Genomic DNA, 14,190 nt, shown 5'->3' on the forward strand with positions numbered 1-14,190 from the left:
TCTAACTATCCAGTGTAGATTCTATTGTTTGTGAAAAAGAACACTGACCGGCAAAATTACTGTATTTTAAAAAGTTCATATCCCATTGATTTCAAAAGGCAAGTTACTTTGAGACTTCCTGAAGGGGAAAAGGACTAGAAATCTATTACATGCCATTACTTAAAAAACCCTTTCTGATTCCAAAGTTGTTTAAGCTGAAAAAAAAAAAGCCCCTTAGGATCAATGAAACACTTTCTTAGCAAATGGGTCCCTCCTCCCCACGAAATTGTTAAGTCATTTATTATCGTTTTATTTATTGAGTTTTTACATTTATTTGGTGGTGGTTATGTGTTGTGTGTGTGTGCATAAGCATTCCAGAGCCTGTGGAGATCAGAGGACAACTTGAACAAGTTGGTTCTTCCTTTCCATTATGTGGGTCACAGGGATCCATTTCAGGTTATCAGACTTTTCAAATGTCTTTATTGACTCCCTCTCTCTCTCTCTCTCTCTCTTTCTTTTTCTCTTTCTCTCTTTTTCTTTCTCTCTCTTTTCTCTCTCTCTCTCTCTCTCTCTCTCTCTCTCTCTCTCTCTCTCTCACACACACACACACACACACACAAGACAGAGACAGAGACAGAAACAAAAACAGACAGAGACTGTCTGTGTATTGTATCATATAGAGAAGGATCTCCACACCTATTCCTTATAAATGCAAAAATCTATGCTTGCTCAATCTCAGGACAATGCTTAACATGCCACTATAAGAGCAGTGTTCACTGGAACAGGGAACTCCTCCATAGCAGTCAGAACACTGAAGAAGGGATCTCATCATTGGGAATAAAAGCCAGGCTGGCTGACCAAGGAGCTTCTCAGCCAAAGAAATGAGTCAGCAAACAAATAAAATGAAGTTGTCTAGTCTTATCACTTTATTATTCATGGCCCAATATATATAGAAGATGCTGTGGATTAGTGACAAACACATAATGCTTCATTTTTAGTCTCTATTTTTCCATTTCATTGGAGGGACAAGGGCATTGGTTTAAAGGTAGATGAAAAGAAATGGGCTTATTAGAAGCCATATTAGTATCTCATAGAGACCTAAGTAGATCATGAAGAGACATTACCCAGAGAACCTGTATTTGAACAGTGGTCCTATAAAATAATCCCCAGAGGTAGTGTCAGAGTTGCCCCTCACTGGAAAGAATATACATACATACATACATACATACATACATACATACATATTCTCCCACTGTCAATTTGATAAGATCTAGAATAGCCTGGGTACAGCTGTGGGGATTACTTCAATTATGTCAGTTGAGGTCAGAAGACTTGCCCATTGTGGGTGGCGCCATTCTGGACTTTATGAAAAGGAGAACATAAGCCGAACACAGTTATTCATTTCGCCCTGCTTCTTGACTGTGCATTTAATATGACTGTGACTTCCCAGTCATGATGAACTACAACTCCAAACTGAGCCAAAGTAAACTCTTCTTTGTTGTTTGTTTGTTTGGTTTGGTGTTTTGTTTTGTTTTTTGTTTGTTTGTTTTTGAGACAGGCTTTCTTTTCTTTTAAGATTTGTTTATTTATTATGTATTCAATATTCTGCCTATGTGTAAGCCTGCAGGCCAGAAAAGGGCACCAGATGTCATTATAAGTGGTTGTGAGCCACCATGTGGTTGCTGGGAATTGAACTCAGGACCTCTGGAAAAGCAACCAGTGCTCTTAACCTCTGAGACATTTTTCCAGCTCATAAACTCGTCTTTAAGTTGCTTTTGTTAGGGTATTTTGTCACCCCAATAGGAAAAGTAACTAAGACAGTGAGTTTTCCATTGCTGCAACCAACACTTGAGATAATCAGCATTATTTATTTGTCTGTTGGGACTTGGTGTCACTATGTAGCTTTGGCTGTCTTTGAATTCACTATGGAGACCAGACCAGCCTTGAACTCACAAAGATCTGCCTGCCTCTGCCTTCTGAGTACTGGGATCAAAGACATGCGCCACCATGCCCGGCTGATATTCAACTTTTAAAAAATAAAGAGGGGCTGGCAAGATGGCTTAGTGGGTAAATCCCTGGAACCCACTGGTGGAAGGAGAGAACCAACTCCTGAAAGTTGTCCTCTGACCTCCACATCTGTTTGGCTCCTGTTCATGCACACATTAAATAAATAAATCACGTATTCATAAATGTAACAGAAATTTTAAAGTAAAAAGGTTTATTTAAGCTCACGGTTATGTAGGTGTCCATGACTTCCTGGCTTAGTTGCTTTTGGGCTTGTGGCAATAGGTAGCACAGCAGGGCAGACAGAGGGCAAAGCTATTTGCTGCTTGGCCCAGACAAGAAAAACAGGGGAAGAGAAAAAGATTCAGGTTCCACAATCCCCTTCCAGAGCACCCCTGCAGTGATCCAACACCTCCTGCCTCCCAATAGCGCCAACTTGGGGCCCAAGTCCCCTTGGGCAACACTCTAGATCCAGACTCTAGCAGTTTCTGAGGCTGCTTTGGAATCACATGCAGAAAAGAAATGACATGTCTAAGTCTGGCAAATAATGTGTAGAAATAGTTGAGTCCCTGCCATTCTGTTACTTCGTGACCTGTCTTCTGGAAGCCACCCGCCCACTTCCATAGGGTTATCATGTGGGTCATGTTAACCAATGGATTCCCTTCTCTGAGCAGTCCAAAATTAAGCAAATAAGAGTACTTTCTGAGGAATTTCAAATCAAATCCAAAAAGCAACAGTGGTGACTGCAGCAGCCACTCCACCAGTCTCTCCTTGACTATCTAGACAATACAATTTTAATATCTGGAATTGTTTGAAGTCTTGTTTTTACCATGTGGACTGGGTGAACATTAGAGACCATATGGGAGTGGGGTGACCAGGGCACGAAACAGGCCTGTTGGGACTATTTAAGCCAGTTCTGACTCCTTACATGAGCTCATATAGTCTTTTCTGACTTAACTCTCTTTCACCCTGTTGCAAAAACTCACTGGACATCTTTGTTGAACCTTGGAGCTGTTTATCCATGCCTGCTGAACAGCTCCACTAAAGCATCTATTGACACCTCAAATTTGACGTCTCCAAATATTATTGCCCAAGTCCTTTGCTGAAACTTACATTTAAATTATATTTATTTGTTGGGGGTGGGGCACACTTGTGCTACAGTGAGTAGCATGGAAGTCAGCGGGCAACTTGGGGTCAGTTCTCAACTTCTACCACATTGACCCCAGGGATTGAACTCAGGTCAGGCTTGGTGGCATCTCATCAGCCCCTCTTATGCGCTCTTTGTCACTGGGCACTGCATCACAGTATTGCAGCTACTAAGCAGCTACCCCAGAATGTCCTCTTCTAACTTCTCCAATTTTCTGAGCTCTGCCTACTGATGTACCCAGATACTCCCAATGCCCTCCCACTCTGTTTGCCAGGGGCATTTTTAGCTCAATACCCCTATCTTTCACCCTCGAATGCTTTCAAAACTCCTTTCCACCCAACAGACCAAAAAAAAAAAAAATCCTTCTAATTTCTGGATATGGTCACATCACTCCGCAGCTAAAAATTCTTCAGTGACTCCCCACTGTTTCCAGGATAAAATCTGAACCCCTGTGGCTAGGTCACAAATTCACTCACATTACACTCAGATGTGCGACCATATGTCTTCTCTCATTCCCTTAACTGATCTGATCTTTCTCACAATACCCCCACCCTGCTGGGTAACAGGGGGGAAACTAAAATTAATCCATTCTGACAAACTCCACGGGGTCTATAGTTTATTTTAGACAGCCTCTAACACAGTAGCTTTAGATGATTCAGCCGTTCAGATTACTTTATACTTTCCCTTCTCTTTTTCAAATAGTATTCAGGTTTCCAGCTGTCTTCTTGGAAGGAGGGGCCCTGCCCCTTAGCCACCTGGTCCTGGGGGTTATGTTGGTTGGCATTTGCTGATGCGGTTGGTATGGTATAAATGAATTAGTGAGAAACCTGAGAAGTAGCTATTACTATAATCAGCTTGTAGAGAAGAAAGCCCTAGTTAGAAGAGTCAAGAAATTTGCCCAACCTCACAAAGTTAGAAAGTGAAACCAGGAACCAACACCACTGTGATTTCAGTAGACATTTTGCTGTGAGTGCAGTATTCCAGAGTGGAAGTCACCATGCTAGAACTGATTGTCCATGGACAATATTTAAGTGAGACAAGAGGGACCAGATAAGAACACCTAAGAATCCCTTGAGGGCTAGGAATGTAGCTCAGTGAAAGAGCATGGCTGCCTGGCATGTGCGAGCCCGAAGCCCTAGGCTGGAGCATCACTGTCGAGTGAAGGTCCAGGAAAGGAAGGCCCTCTTGACTGCTCCTGTCCGAGTTGCTTTGGTCTCAGGAGAGCTATCAGAATGGAGAGTCAGCTCATCCATCGAGCTTGGATCTAGTCCAGCTAGAGCTGAGCCATTCTTCAGGTGTCTCAGGCTCCCTCCAGCAATCAAAGTACAAGCCTGTGACCAACACTGGGTAAGAAATCAGTAGAAGGCAACCAAGGTCTTGTGTTGCCAAAGAGCATACTGTTCTTAGGACCAGGGGCAATCTATAGGCTCTGTGGAGTGGGAATGCGGAGCGGGAATGGGACGTGTAGGAAGATAGGAGGTGAGGAGGGTCAGGTGTGGAGACACACGGCCTTTTTCCAGATAATAGGGACAGACTTCTCCCAGATATGGAGGGGTGGATGCCTCACATGCAGGGGTGCATTCCAGGTGTGGAAGGTGCAAGAAGCTGCAAAAAAGATGAAATCCCTGGCCCTCCACCTTCTCAAGGGATGAATCAAAACAAAGTGGCCCCTCATCCCCCGCTAGCGCCCCCCCTCCGCCCCTCCCTCCTTCTCTTCTGCACCAGGACAGTCGTGTCCCACCCCAGAGCACAACCAATGGTGCGGGAACTTGGCCGGACCAACCAATTGAACGGCGGCAGCGGCACAGAGATGGCTCCGCCCCCGAAGGGCCGCAGGCCGCTGGCCACTCACGAGGCGGGGCTCTTCGCTGTTTTTGCTGCCCGCCGAGCTCAGCCGAACTCAGCCGACTCCCTCCCGCCGTAGCCGAGCCCAGTCGAACCCAGCCGAACTCAGCCGAGCCCCGCCGAACTCCTCGACGCTCCAGCCGCCGCCGCCCGAGCGCCACCGAGCGAGCGAGCTAGCGGCCCCGGCCGCGGAGGAGGCGCCGCCCCAGGGGGAGGAGGTGCCCGCTCTCCGCAGACCGCCCGCGGCAGAGGCCGGCCCGGTCGCGCCCCGGCGGGAGCGGCCGGCGGAGGCTGCGCGGCCCAGGGGGAGGGCCCGGGGAGTGGACATCGCCCCTGCCCGCCTCCCGCCGTCCCCCGCCCGCAGGCTTTCGAGTCTCAGTCGGCGCTGAGCATCCCGCTGCCCCGGACCCTCCCGCGGGCGCGCACCGGGCTCAACTCAGGTAAGGGGGGGGCTCCCCTACGGGCAGGGGGTCGAGATACAGAGATCCTGAACGGAGATGAAGACAGTGACCCACACAGAGAGAGACACACAGCTCGGAGGAAAGATAGAAACAAAGACAGAGGTACATGCAAGACGCACAGAACCACTGATGCCGACCCCATGGAGAAAGGAAGAGAGGGACATAAGAGTCGTGAAGAGATGAGCGATACACAGAGACAGACTGGTAGAGAAAAGAGAAACACACATGAAACACTCAAAACACTCTGAGATAGGGACACAGAGACAGACAGCCACACACCTTCACAGAGGTAGGTATGTAGGGACAAGGATGCAGATCCATCAGGGGACAGAGAGACAGGAGGGTGTACCGTTCAGACAGACAGACAGACAGACAGACAGACACACACACACACACACACACCTCTGACCCAGAGGAGGCAAAGTTCCAAGGAAAGGCACACCTAAACACCTAAACCTTGGATATACAGGACCCACACATTACTGCCAGGGCCTCCACAAAGTTCCCTTCGGTGTGAGCTGGCACCTCTGCAGGTTTCCTGGATTGGCTTACTGCAGCCTTCAGAAAGAGAGGATGCCCTAGCATCTACAATGATAGCCATAAGCCTCTCCCTCCTGGGCCTTGGGCCACCTCAGTCCTGCCCACCAACAGCATGTCTGAAGGCTAGAAGCTTGGTGGGCAGGACTAGGCTATAGCCCCCACTTCCAAGAAGAATGAGATACAGGCTTCCTGCCTACTACAGCTTCCCCACTCTGGCCGCACCACAGCACCAGGTGCTCAGAGCCAGGCCCGAGGATGGAGGCACTGGCTTTGGGAGGTACTCCAGCCTGCTGGGACTCGGTGCTCTCCTACCTGGAAGGCCAAAGATGGGAGAGGGGAGCCGTTCACTAGGCTTCAGCCCACTTCTTTCTCCTCACCTCCCTCTTCTTTCCTCTGTACTTCCCCAGGCTCAGGACTGCAGGTGGCATCTCCACTACCCAGGAATCATTGTGTGTGGACAGGACAGCCTCCTTGGAAAGTCGGCCATACCAGAGTTGTGCCTCGGCATGGGCCTTGCCATTGAGGCAGCTCCGCTATCTGCGCTGACCTGAGGGTGCTGCCTGTCATGGGGGCAGCCATCTCCCAGGGGGCCCTCATTGCCATCGTCTGCAACGGCCTTGTAGGCTTCTTGCTGCTACTGCTTTGGGTCATTCTCTGCTGGGCCTGCCACTCTCGTTCTACTGACGTCGATTCTCTCTCGGAATCCAGTCCCAACTCCAGCCCTGGCCCCTGTCCTGAGAAGGCACCACCCCCCCAGAAGCCTAGCCATGAAGGCAGCTACCTGCTGCAGCCCTGAAGGCCCCTGGCCTATCCTGGAGTCCTGGACCTAAGTATACCAGTCAGAGTGTGGCATTTGATCCCAGAGCTCAGCCATTCTGGGGTCCAAAATTTAGAGTCCAGTCTATTTGAAACTGGACCCAGCAGCCTAGATTGTAGCCAGCCTGACTCAAAGAGAGGTCTGAGTAGCTCTAGAGAGCCAGGCCTGGAGTGGGGGGTTAGGAGTTGGTGCTAGGGCCAGGGCTATCTGGACTCTGCTCCATCCCAAGGGCCAAGGGCTGTTTACCTCCCTAAGCTTAGCGCCTCTGGGCTCTCTAGGTTGGGGAAGCAAACTAGAACCCATGGCAATAATGGGAGGGTGTCCAGGCTGGGCCCCTTCTCTGGTCCTCCCACTGTTTGTTGGATAATAAATGGAACTATGGCTTACCCTGAGACTTCTCCTCTTCTTGGGGACTGTGTGGTAGAAAAATTAAAGGTATGAGATGAGTTTTCAAACAGGTTTATTTGTGTAAAAGAGAGTAATGGAGGCTGAAGGTCAAGTCATGGAGAAAAGGTGAGTGACCGCAAGAACTAGAATGAGGGAAGCAAACACTGGGACTTGATCAGGGTGAGATACATTCTTGGAGCTTAGGCACCCTGGTACCCAAGCAAAGGGCTGTGCATATTGGGTTCAGGTGGGCCAGGGCCTGGGGCCAGACTCAAAATTTGGTTTTTACTTCCCTCACGAGGTTTAGCAGTTTGTCCAGTTTTGCGATCTCCACAGCTGGACCTTTCTGCACTTCCTGTCCCTTCTTTTCCTGCAGAGAGGGGCAACATCAGTGGAATGGTGAAGGACCAGCTTCCGGCTCCCTCTTCGTAGGTATAACTAGTGGCTTCTCTGCCTCCCCTGCCAGTAAATATTGGATTCCTGCTACTGCCATTCAGTCCTCCCCCTACTCAGATTAGGTGACTCAGAGGCTCATCTGAGGGCCTGTGAGGAGGCCTCCAACTCTCGTGTGGAAGCTTAGCAAGGGCTTGGTGCTGGCAGGAGTGGGAAAAGGCATTTATCCTCAGTCCCTCAGAAGTCGGCCATGGAGAACTATAGGCTCTGAGGAGAGAGAGGCAGGAGCTTTCTGTTAGGATCACCCAGGTTCAGCCCTGTGAAGAAGGGACAGATATGCACTGCAGGAGAGAGAGAGGTGAGGACTGGGCCACAGGTGTCCTCATAGGGTTGGGGAGGGGTGCCACGTGAAGCCAGACCTGATGTGTCATGTACCCAGGTAAGTACCAAGAGACTCATGAAAGCAGACAGAACTTTCCATGTGACTCCATGTGGTGGGGACTGTCTCTGAGACCCTGAGTTTATGACCCTTGCTTCCACCTACAAAACATTCTAATGCTCCCATTGGTGAGTTGGGGCCTGGGAAATGGGAGTTTGGACACAGATATGTTTGGCCCAGAGGCTTGAAAATTTGGTAGCAGGCCACGTCAGTCAGATTCTCCCTACTGTCCCGACAGTGGGATGTGGACTGTGCAGAGGCAGGCTGGGCAGCTGCCACTTCTGCCTTCCTCTCCTCTCTGCCACCTGTGCCCACTGTTTACTGGCACCAGCCCCAGCCACACCTGCTGGGGCTGTAAGGTCAGGGAAGAGTGCAGAGCCAGCAGGTCCTCCCTGGCCCCATCTAACTGCTGCTGCCCTGCAGAGTTCTAACTTCTCTGGCCTTGACCCTTCCCCAGCTCCCTGGTCTGCTCCCACAGCCCCTGGCATGCAGTCTGGTACTTTTGCCATTACCCAGCTCACTGCTCCACTCAGGGGAGGTACAGGACAGCCATCTTTTTCTTTCTTCCCATTCTCCCTCCATAATTAAGCTGTTTCTCAGCCTTACCCCATCCCTTGGTATTTAAGGGACCCGATTTTTAGTTCCATTGCTGTGGTTAGCTCCCCCATCAGACAGGACAAGTCCCTTTCTGAGCCTCACTTTCCCAACTGTATGGGAGGAAAAGAAAGACAGTTCTTGGCCTCTGATGGCACTCAGGGAACGTTCCCGGGAGAGGAGTCCAGGCCTCTGAGGTAAGCCCTCTTGAGAAGGGCAGGGAATCTGCATCTCCCAGAGGAAGAAGGGCAGTCGGGATGCCAGGAGGACTTCCTTTTGTATGAATCACTTGAGTGCTGACAGGGTCATCTCACAGGAACTTCTAATCCTCCCGAGTACTAGCCCCCACCCCAGATCCTGGGTGATTTAGGTTCAACTTCCTCAGCCACAACTGACCCTTGCTCTGTGGGGAGAAGTGGGGAACTATGATAAATCTTGCCTCCTCCCAGGGTCACATTGGGTAGCATCCCTTCACATCTGCCATGCTCATGGTGTCAGGGCTATCTATGCCCCTCTCCTAAAGAGTGACCATCATCCTCCCAGGGGGCTGTCTAGCTCTGCTATTTAAGCCTGCCCCTCATTAAATTAAGAACAGATTTTGTCTGTCCCACAAAAATTGCTGCCTCCTTTCTCCCTCCTCAGGCCAAGGAGCTGGGCTCAGGAAAGAGATTTAGACCATGCCCGACTCCCCCAACCCCCAAAGCCCACCACAGCCTGTGGGCCACAGCTGCAGGCGCTTAGCAGCCTTCTGAGTATTTATAGCCAAGTCCACCCCCTCCCCCAGCTGGCTACAATTACAGGCCATCTATACTTCCAGGCCGTGCCTGCCTGGCCATGGTGGGAAATAGTCTATGCCAGTATCTAAAGGATGGTGCAGTCCTTGGCTGGGTAAGGACACTTGGGGAAGAAGACTGTAGCTGAACAAGACAAGTCCCAGATTCTGCCCCAAACTGCAGTATATATCTCAAATTATACCCCGGAAGTTCAATGATCAGGGCAGCTTGGCCAACCCTGACCCTGGCCCCAAGCTGGGCAGAGAACAGAGCCATTTCTACTTTCCAATACAAATGGATTCTGTATTTTTAAGTTGGGTCCTGAGGCTCTGGATGCTAAGGCCTGTGCTGTGAGGCTTGAGTCTTAAGTATGAATTTGGGCTAGGTATAGATTTGAGGTCATTGCTCTGGGCTTAGTGTCATACATGTGGGGTCCTTGGGCTCTGGGCTGAGTCTTCTCACCATTAGAGACTGGAGAAACAGAATCCAGAACCCAGAAGGAGGCCTGCATAGCGGCTGACCTAGTTACCCTGCTCATGGCTCATTTCCTCCTTCCCTGGGTAGACTCACGGCTCCCTAGTTCAGGGACCATTGGAGCTGAAACTCCATAAGCCCAGCAAGGATGCTTCAGCTAAGCCTTGAGTCCCTCTCCTGGTGACCTGTCATACCCACAACATCCTGCACTTCCAATAAGCCAATGATGCTCGCCTCCCTCATGTTCCAAGCCCACTTACTCCTTGGAAATCACCCCCTGGACCCTACAGGGAACTCATATGCCGCAGGTCAAACTGATGTTACTTCACAAACCTTTCTCCCAGCTTCCTCATTCAGGCAGTGACACCATCCTTACCTTGAATCCTTCCTGTCAGAAACTTGGGGTGGCCCCTGGCTCCTCCCTGTCATCCCCCTGTCTCTGGCTGGCAGCCAGGACCCCCAGAGCCCGTACCTTCGGCATCTTTCGCAAGTTGGGAGAGAGCTTGAGGCAGGTGATGTGCCCACGGTCATCACCCACAATTATGATGGGGTGGATGGGATTGAACTGCACGTGGGTGATCTTGTTCTTCTTCTTGGCCACCACAGGCTGGTTGCAGATAGCCTCATACTTGTTGACAGCTAAGTCAAACACATGGGCCTACGGAGAGGTTATTGTCACCAGTTGGCTAAATGAGGCCCTGGTGTCCCACCTCAGACTTCCTGGGAACCCTTCAGAAGGCTAACGGTCAGCACAGCTGAGCTGGAGACAGCAGAAGGACTTTATTTTGGTTTACTTTCTTCCCACAATGAGGGAGTGAGGGTAAAAAAAAATTAGAAATCTTAAGTCTATGCAGACTAAATAATAATAGCAGCAATGGGATGTGTGTGACAGGAAAGCAGAGGAGGAGAGTGTTAGAGGGACAAAGGGGACAGGTAAGGGGGATCGGAGGCATGGAGAGGACAGTGAGGGAGGGAAGAAGATGGAACAAACTAAAATGACATGTGTGTATAAAAATACCCTAAAGAAACCCAAAGCTTTGGAAAAAGAACCAATAATGGCAGCTACCATTTATCCAGGCTAATAAACTTACCATGTTCCAGGCTCTGGGCAGGAGTGTTAAGGTTGGATCATCTAATTATATTATACCCCTCACAACCACTCCATATGGTGGTTCTGTTACTATCCCTATTTTATAAATGAGGACTTGGAAGCTATTGGAGGCTAACTTGCTTGTAAGTGGCAGAGCCAGGGGTTTATCCCAGCTAATAAATACAAAGTGCTCAGAGTTTGGTGCCTAGTGCCCCATAATGTTTGATATTATCTTTGCCTCTCTGGGAGTCCAGATCACTATCAGCTCGTGCTGTGACAGCCAGCAGTGTCCCTGCCTCTACTCTTGCCTATCTGCAATCTATCCTTCACACAGTGCCCCAGCTTCCCTTTAAAAAAAATTTCTCCACTCTCCTTGGAGCCAAATTCCATATGCTGCCCATGTCCTCACTCTCACCCTCAGCCTCTGTCGTTCGCTCACTGTAGCCCAGGCATGCTGTCTCAGGTCCCATTCCCACCTCAGAACACTGGTGTCCTGTTGCCCCAGTGTGTACAGATTTCCCACCTCAACTTCGTAATAGGGCATGGTGACCCACACCTTTAATCCCAGCACTAAGGAGGCAGAGGCAGGCGAATCTCTGTGAGTTGGAGGCCAGCCTGGTCTATATAAGAGGGCAGGCAGAACTAAATAATGGTGATGATGGTGATGATGGTGATGATGATGATGATGATGATGATGATGATGATGGTGATGATGGTTGTTGTGAAAGGCTAGTACTTGTCATTCAGCTCCCAGTTTGAGCTTTACACCTCATTAAAGAAGCCTTTCCTAAGAAAGCACCTAGCTCCCACCACCACCACCCCAGGGTCTACTCGATAGCTCAGTCTGGCCTGCTGCCACTTGCTATGTAATGCAGACTAGCCTCAAACTTTTGATCTCTGACTTCCTTCCACCTTCTGCATGCTGGGGAATATAGGCATAGGCATGTACCACCAAGCCTGGCTTTCTCTGTGTCATATACCAGCTTTACTGAGATAATAATACACATACTATAAGGTTCATCCACTTAACGTACCTAAGTATACACTCCTTGGTTTTAAGCACATTCATTTATCAAGCCATTATCACAACCAACTTTAGAGTGTTTTCTTCACCTACAAGGCAAACTTTGTACTCATTAATAGTCACTCCCCATTTTTTCTCAACCCCTCTATCTGAAGCAAACACAAGTCTACTCTGCGTCTCTATAGATTTGTTTCTTGACACGAGGCATGTGGGGGCAAATCTACTTTGGACATATCATCTATCTGTTCTTTAGCGTCTGGTCTATTAGACTTAGCATAAGCTTTCCATGTCATCTATGTTGTCATATGTTCCTTGTCTGCTGAATATGATCCTTTTGCATACACACTGCATTGTTTGCTGTTCATGATTTGATGGACACTGTCCCCTTTCCTTGTTTGGACACTATGAATAATGCTGCTATAAACATTTTCGTCTATGCACCACCCTCTTTTGGTCCTCTTCTCTAACGTGCTAGGAATTTTGGTGCCTGTTTTTTTTTTTTTTTGTCTTCCTCTCCACTATAATGTGAGATCCATAAGAGCAGGTGCCTGAATCGCCAGATCCTAGCCTGGGGCCCAGCACCATGATAGCCCTTAGCAACGTGTTCCTGGGGGGGGGGATGTCTGACGTGGATGATGCCTTAATCACTAGATTCCTTCCTTGGGGCTGCAGGTGCTCGTCAGATTATATCAAATTCCATAAAGGAAGCAAGCAAGCCTGCACCTAAGAGCATTCTCACACAAGGTGGCTTCCAAGTCTCTTTCATACTCCTCAGGCCAACTCGGACACTTCTGGAGGTGGGGGGGGTCACTACCTTACAGACAAGCGACTGGCCCAGAGGCTAGGCATCCTCTACCCCCTCACAGGGTCCTCAAGGAAGACAACTTCTGGATGGCAGCTTAGCTCCTCAGAGGGTCTGTTCCCCAAGATGAACACTCATCCTTCCTTCCTCCCTCCCTCCATCCCTCCCTTCCTCCCTCCATCCCTCCCTCCCTCCCTTCTTCCCTTCCTTCCTTCCTTCCTTCCTTCCTTCCTTCCTTCCTTCCTTTTATCCTTCCTTGAGGTCCCCTGTGATGAAGGATTCCTCCACACTTCCCTGCAAAGCCTGGCCCTTAAAATGCAGAGTTCTCTGTCCCATCATCCCCAACTGACCTGGTGTGGCATGTGGTGGGCTCTCTAGGAAAGAGACCCCAAGGCACCTCCCGGTCTCCATGGTGGCTCAGCAGGGTGAGAAAGGACTACTCACCTTCCCATCTGTGGTGACCGCTGCAAACACAGTGGAAGAATACGGTGCCCAGGCCACATCACCCACGGCTGCGTTCAGATCATAAATGAACATGGGGGTCCTGCAGTGGCACAAAGGTCAAGCCCGTAACACAGAGGGTTCATAGCAGCAGAGCTGAGGGGAGGGCGTTGGGCAGGGCAGGGCCAAGGCAGGCCCCTCACTTGACGGTGTGGTCCCAGATCTTCACTGTCCAGTCAGAGCTGCAGGATATGAAGACCTTGGTGTGGTATGGGTTCCATAGCACAGCGTCCACTGCCATGTTGTGAGCATCATAGGTGTCCAAGAATTGGCTGGAGTAGGATTTAGAGCACTATGGGAGGGTAGGGGATGGGTGATTCAGGAAGGCTGGGATCTATAGTGAGAGGAAAGTAAACAGTGACCTTTCCCTAGGGGCCCTAGAGATTCAGCACCTGAGCCTCTGTCACCTGCGCCCTCCCCACCCCCCAACTCCCAAAGGGAGAGAGCACTTAAGGATTGGGGTTCTGGCTGGGTATGGGTGCCCTCCTTGAGGTTGAAGGGAAGTGACAGTAAGAAAGTGACTTCTCTCTCTGTGGCAAGGCAAAGTGGGTCTCATGCCCTAGGCATGGATGGGACACGGTCTAATCTTTTGTCCATGGTTGACAGAGCCATGGCTTCACTGCAGATCATCCATCACCCATGCCACAGTAAGCAGCACCCCACCTTGTACAGTCAGAGCAGGTGTGGAGCCAGGAGCAGACTCAGATCTCCAGATTTCTCATTCAGTGTCTGCCCTGGCCAGCAAGCCTCTTTCTCCCTCCCTCCAGGAGACCAAGTGACTAGTTGTTCCTTTGCTTGCCTCTCTCCCGCAGCCACTGGGAGGGGTGGAGAGGGGGTGGGGACCTTTTTTGCATTCAGACCAACTCGGGCTGGGCCTCTGGGGCTCCCGGGAGGCTGTCTGTAATTAACATTCTAAGTCT

General features: G+C 49.9%; 2 protein-coding genes across 2 annotated transcripts in view; one reads left to right on the forward strand and one right to left on the reverse strand.

Moving 5' to 3' along the window:
• The first annotated feature begins 4,957 nt into the window (after positions 1 to 4,957).
• On the forward strand, positions 4,958 to 7,179 carry Enho (energy homeostasis associated). Its single transcript, XM_027403322.2, has 2 exons — positions 4,958 to 5,415; positions 6,384 to 7,179. The coding sequence occupies exon 2, from the start codon at positions 6,542 to 6,544 to the stop codon at positions 6,770 to 6,772; it is 231 nt and encodes a 76-aa protein (XP_027259123.1). The 5' UTR covers positions 4,958 to 5,415; positions 6,384 to 6,541; the 3' UTR covers positions 6,773 to 7,179.
• A 272-nt stretch (positions 7,180 to 7,451) lies between these two features.
• The window catches only part of Dnai1 (dynein axonemal intermediate chain 1), a 43,696-nt gene continuing 36,957 nt past the window's right edge, over positions 7,452 to 14,190 (reverse strand). Inside the window, exons 17-20 of the mRNA XM_035438697.1 lie at positions 13,414 to 13,562; positions 13,214 to 13,313; positions 10,326 to 10,511; positions 7,452 to 7,550 (exon numbers count right to left, since the gene is read on the reverse strand). Of these exons, the coding sequence (XP_035294588.1) occupies positions 7,452 to 7,550; positions 10,326 to 10,511; positions 13,214 to 13,313; positions 13,414 to 13,562 (534 nt within the window). The remainder of the gene's footprint in view (positions 7,551 to 10,325; positions 10,512 to 13,213; positions 13,314 to 13,413; positions 13,563 to 14,190) is intronic.

Source organism: Cricetulus griseus, chromosome 2 (genome assembly GCF_003668045.3).
Source record: "Cricetulus griseus strain 17A/GY chromosome 2, alternate assembly CriGri-PICRH-1.0, whole genome shotgun sequence".
NCBI classification, from domain to species: Eukaryota; Metazoa; Chordata; class Mammalia; order Rodentia; family Cricetidae; genus Cricetulus; species Cricetulus griseus.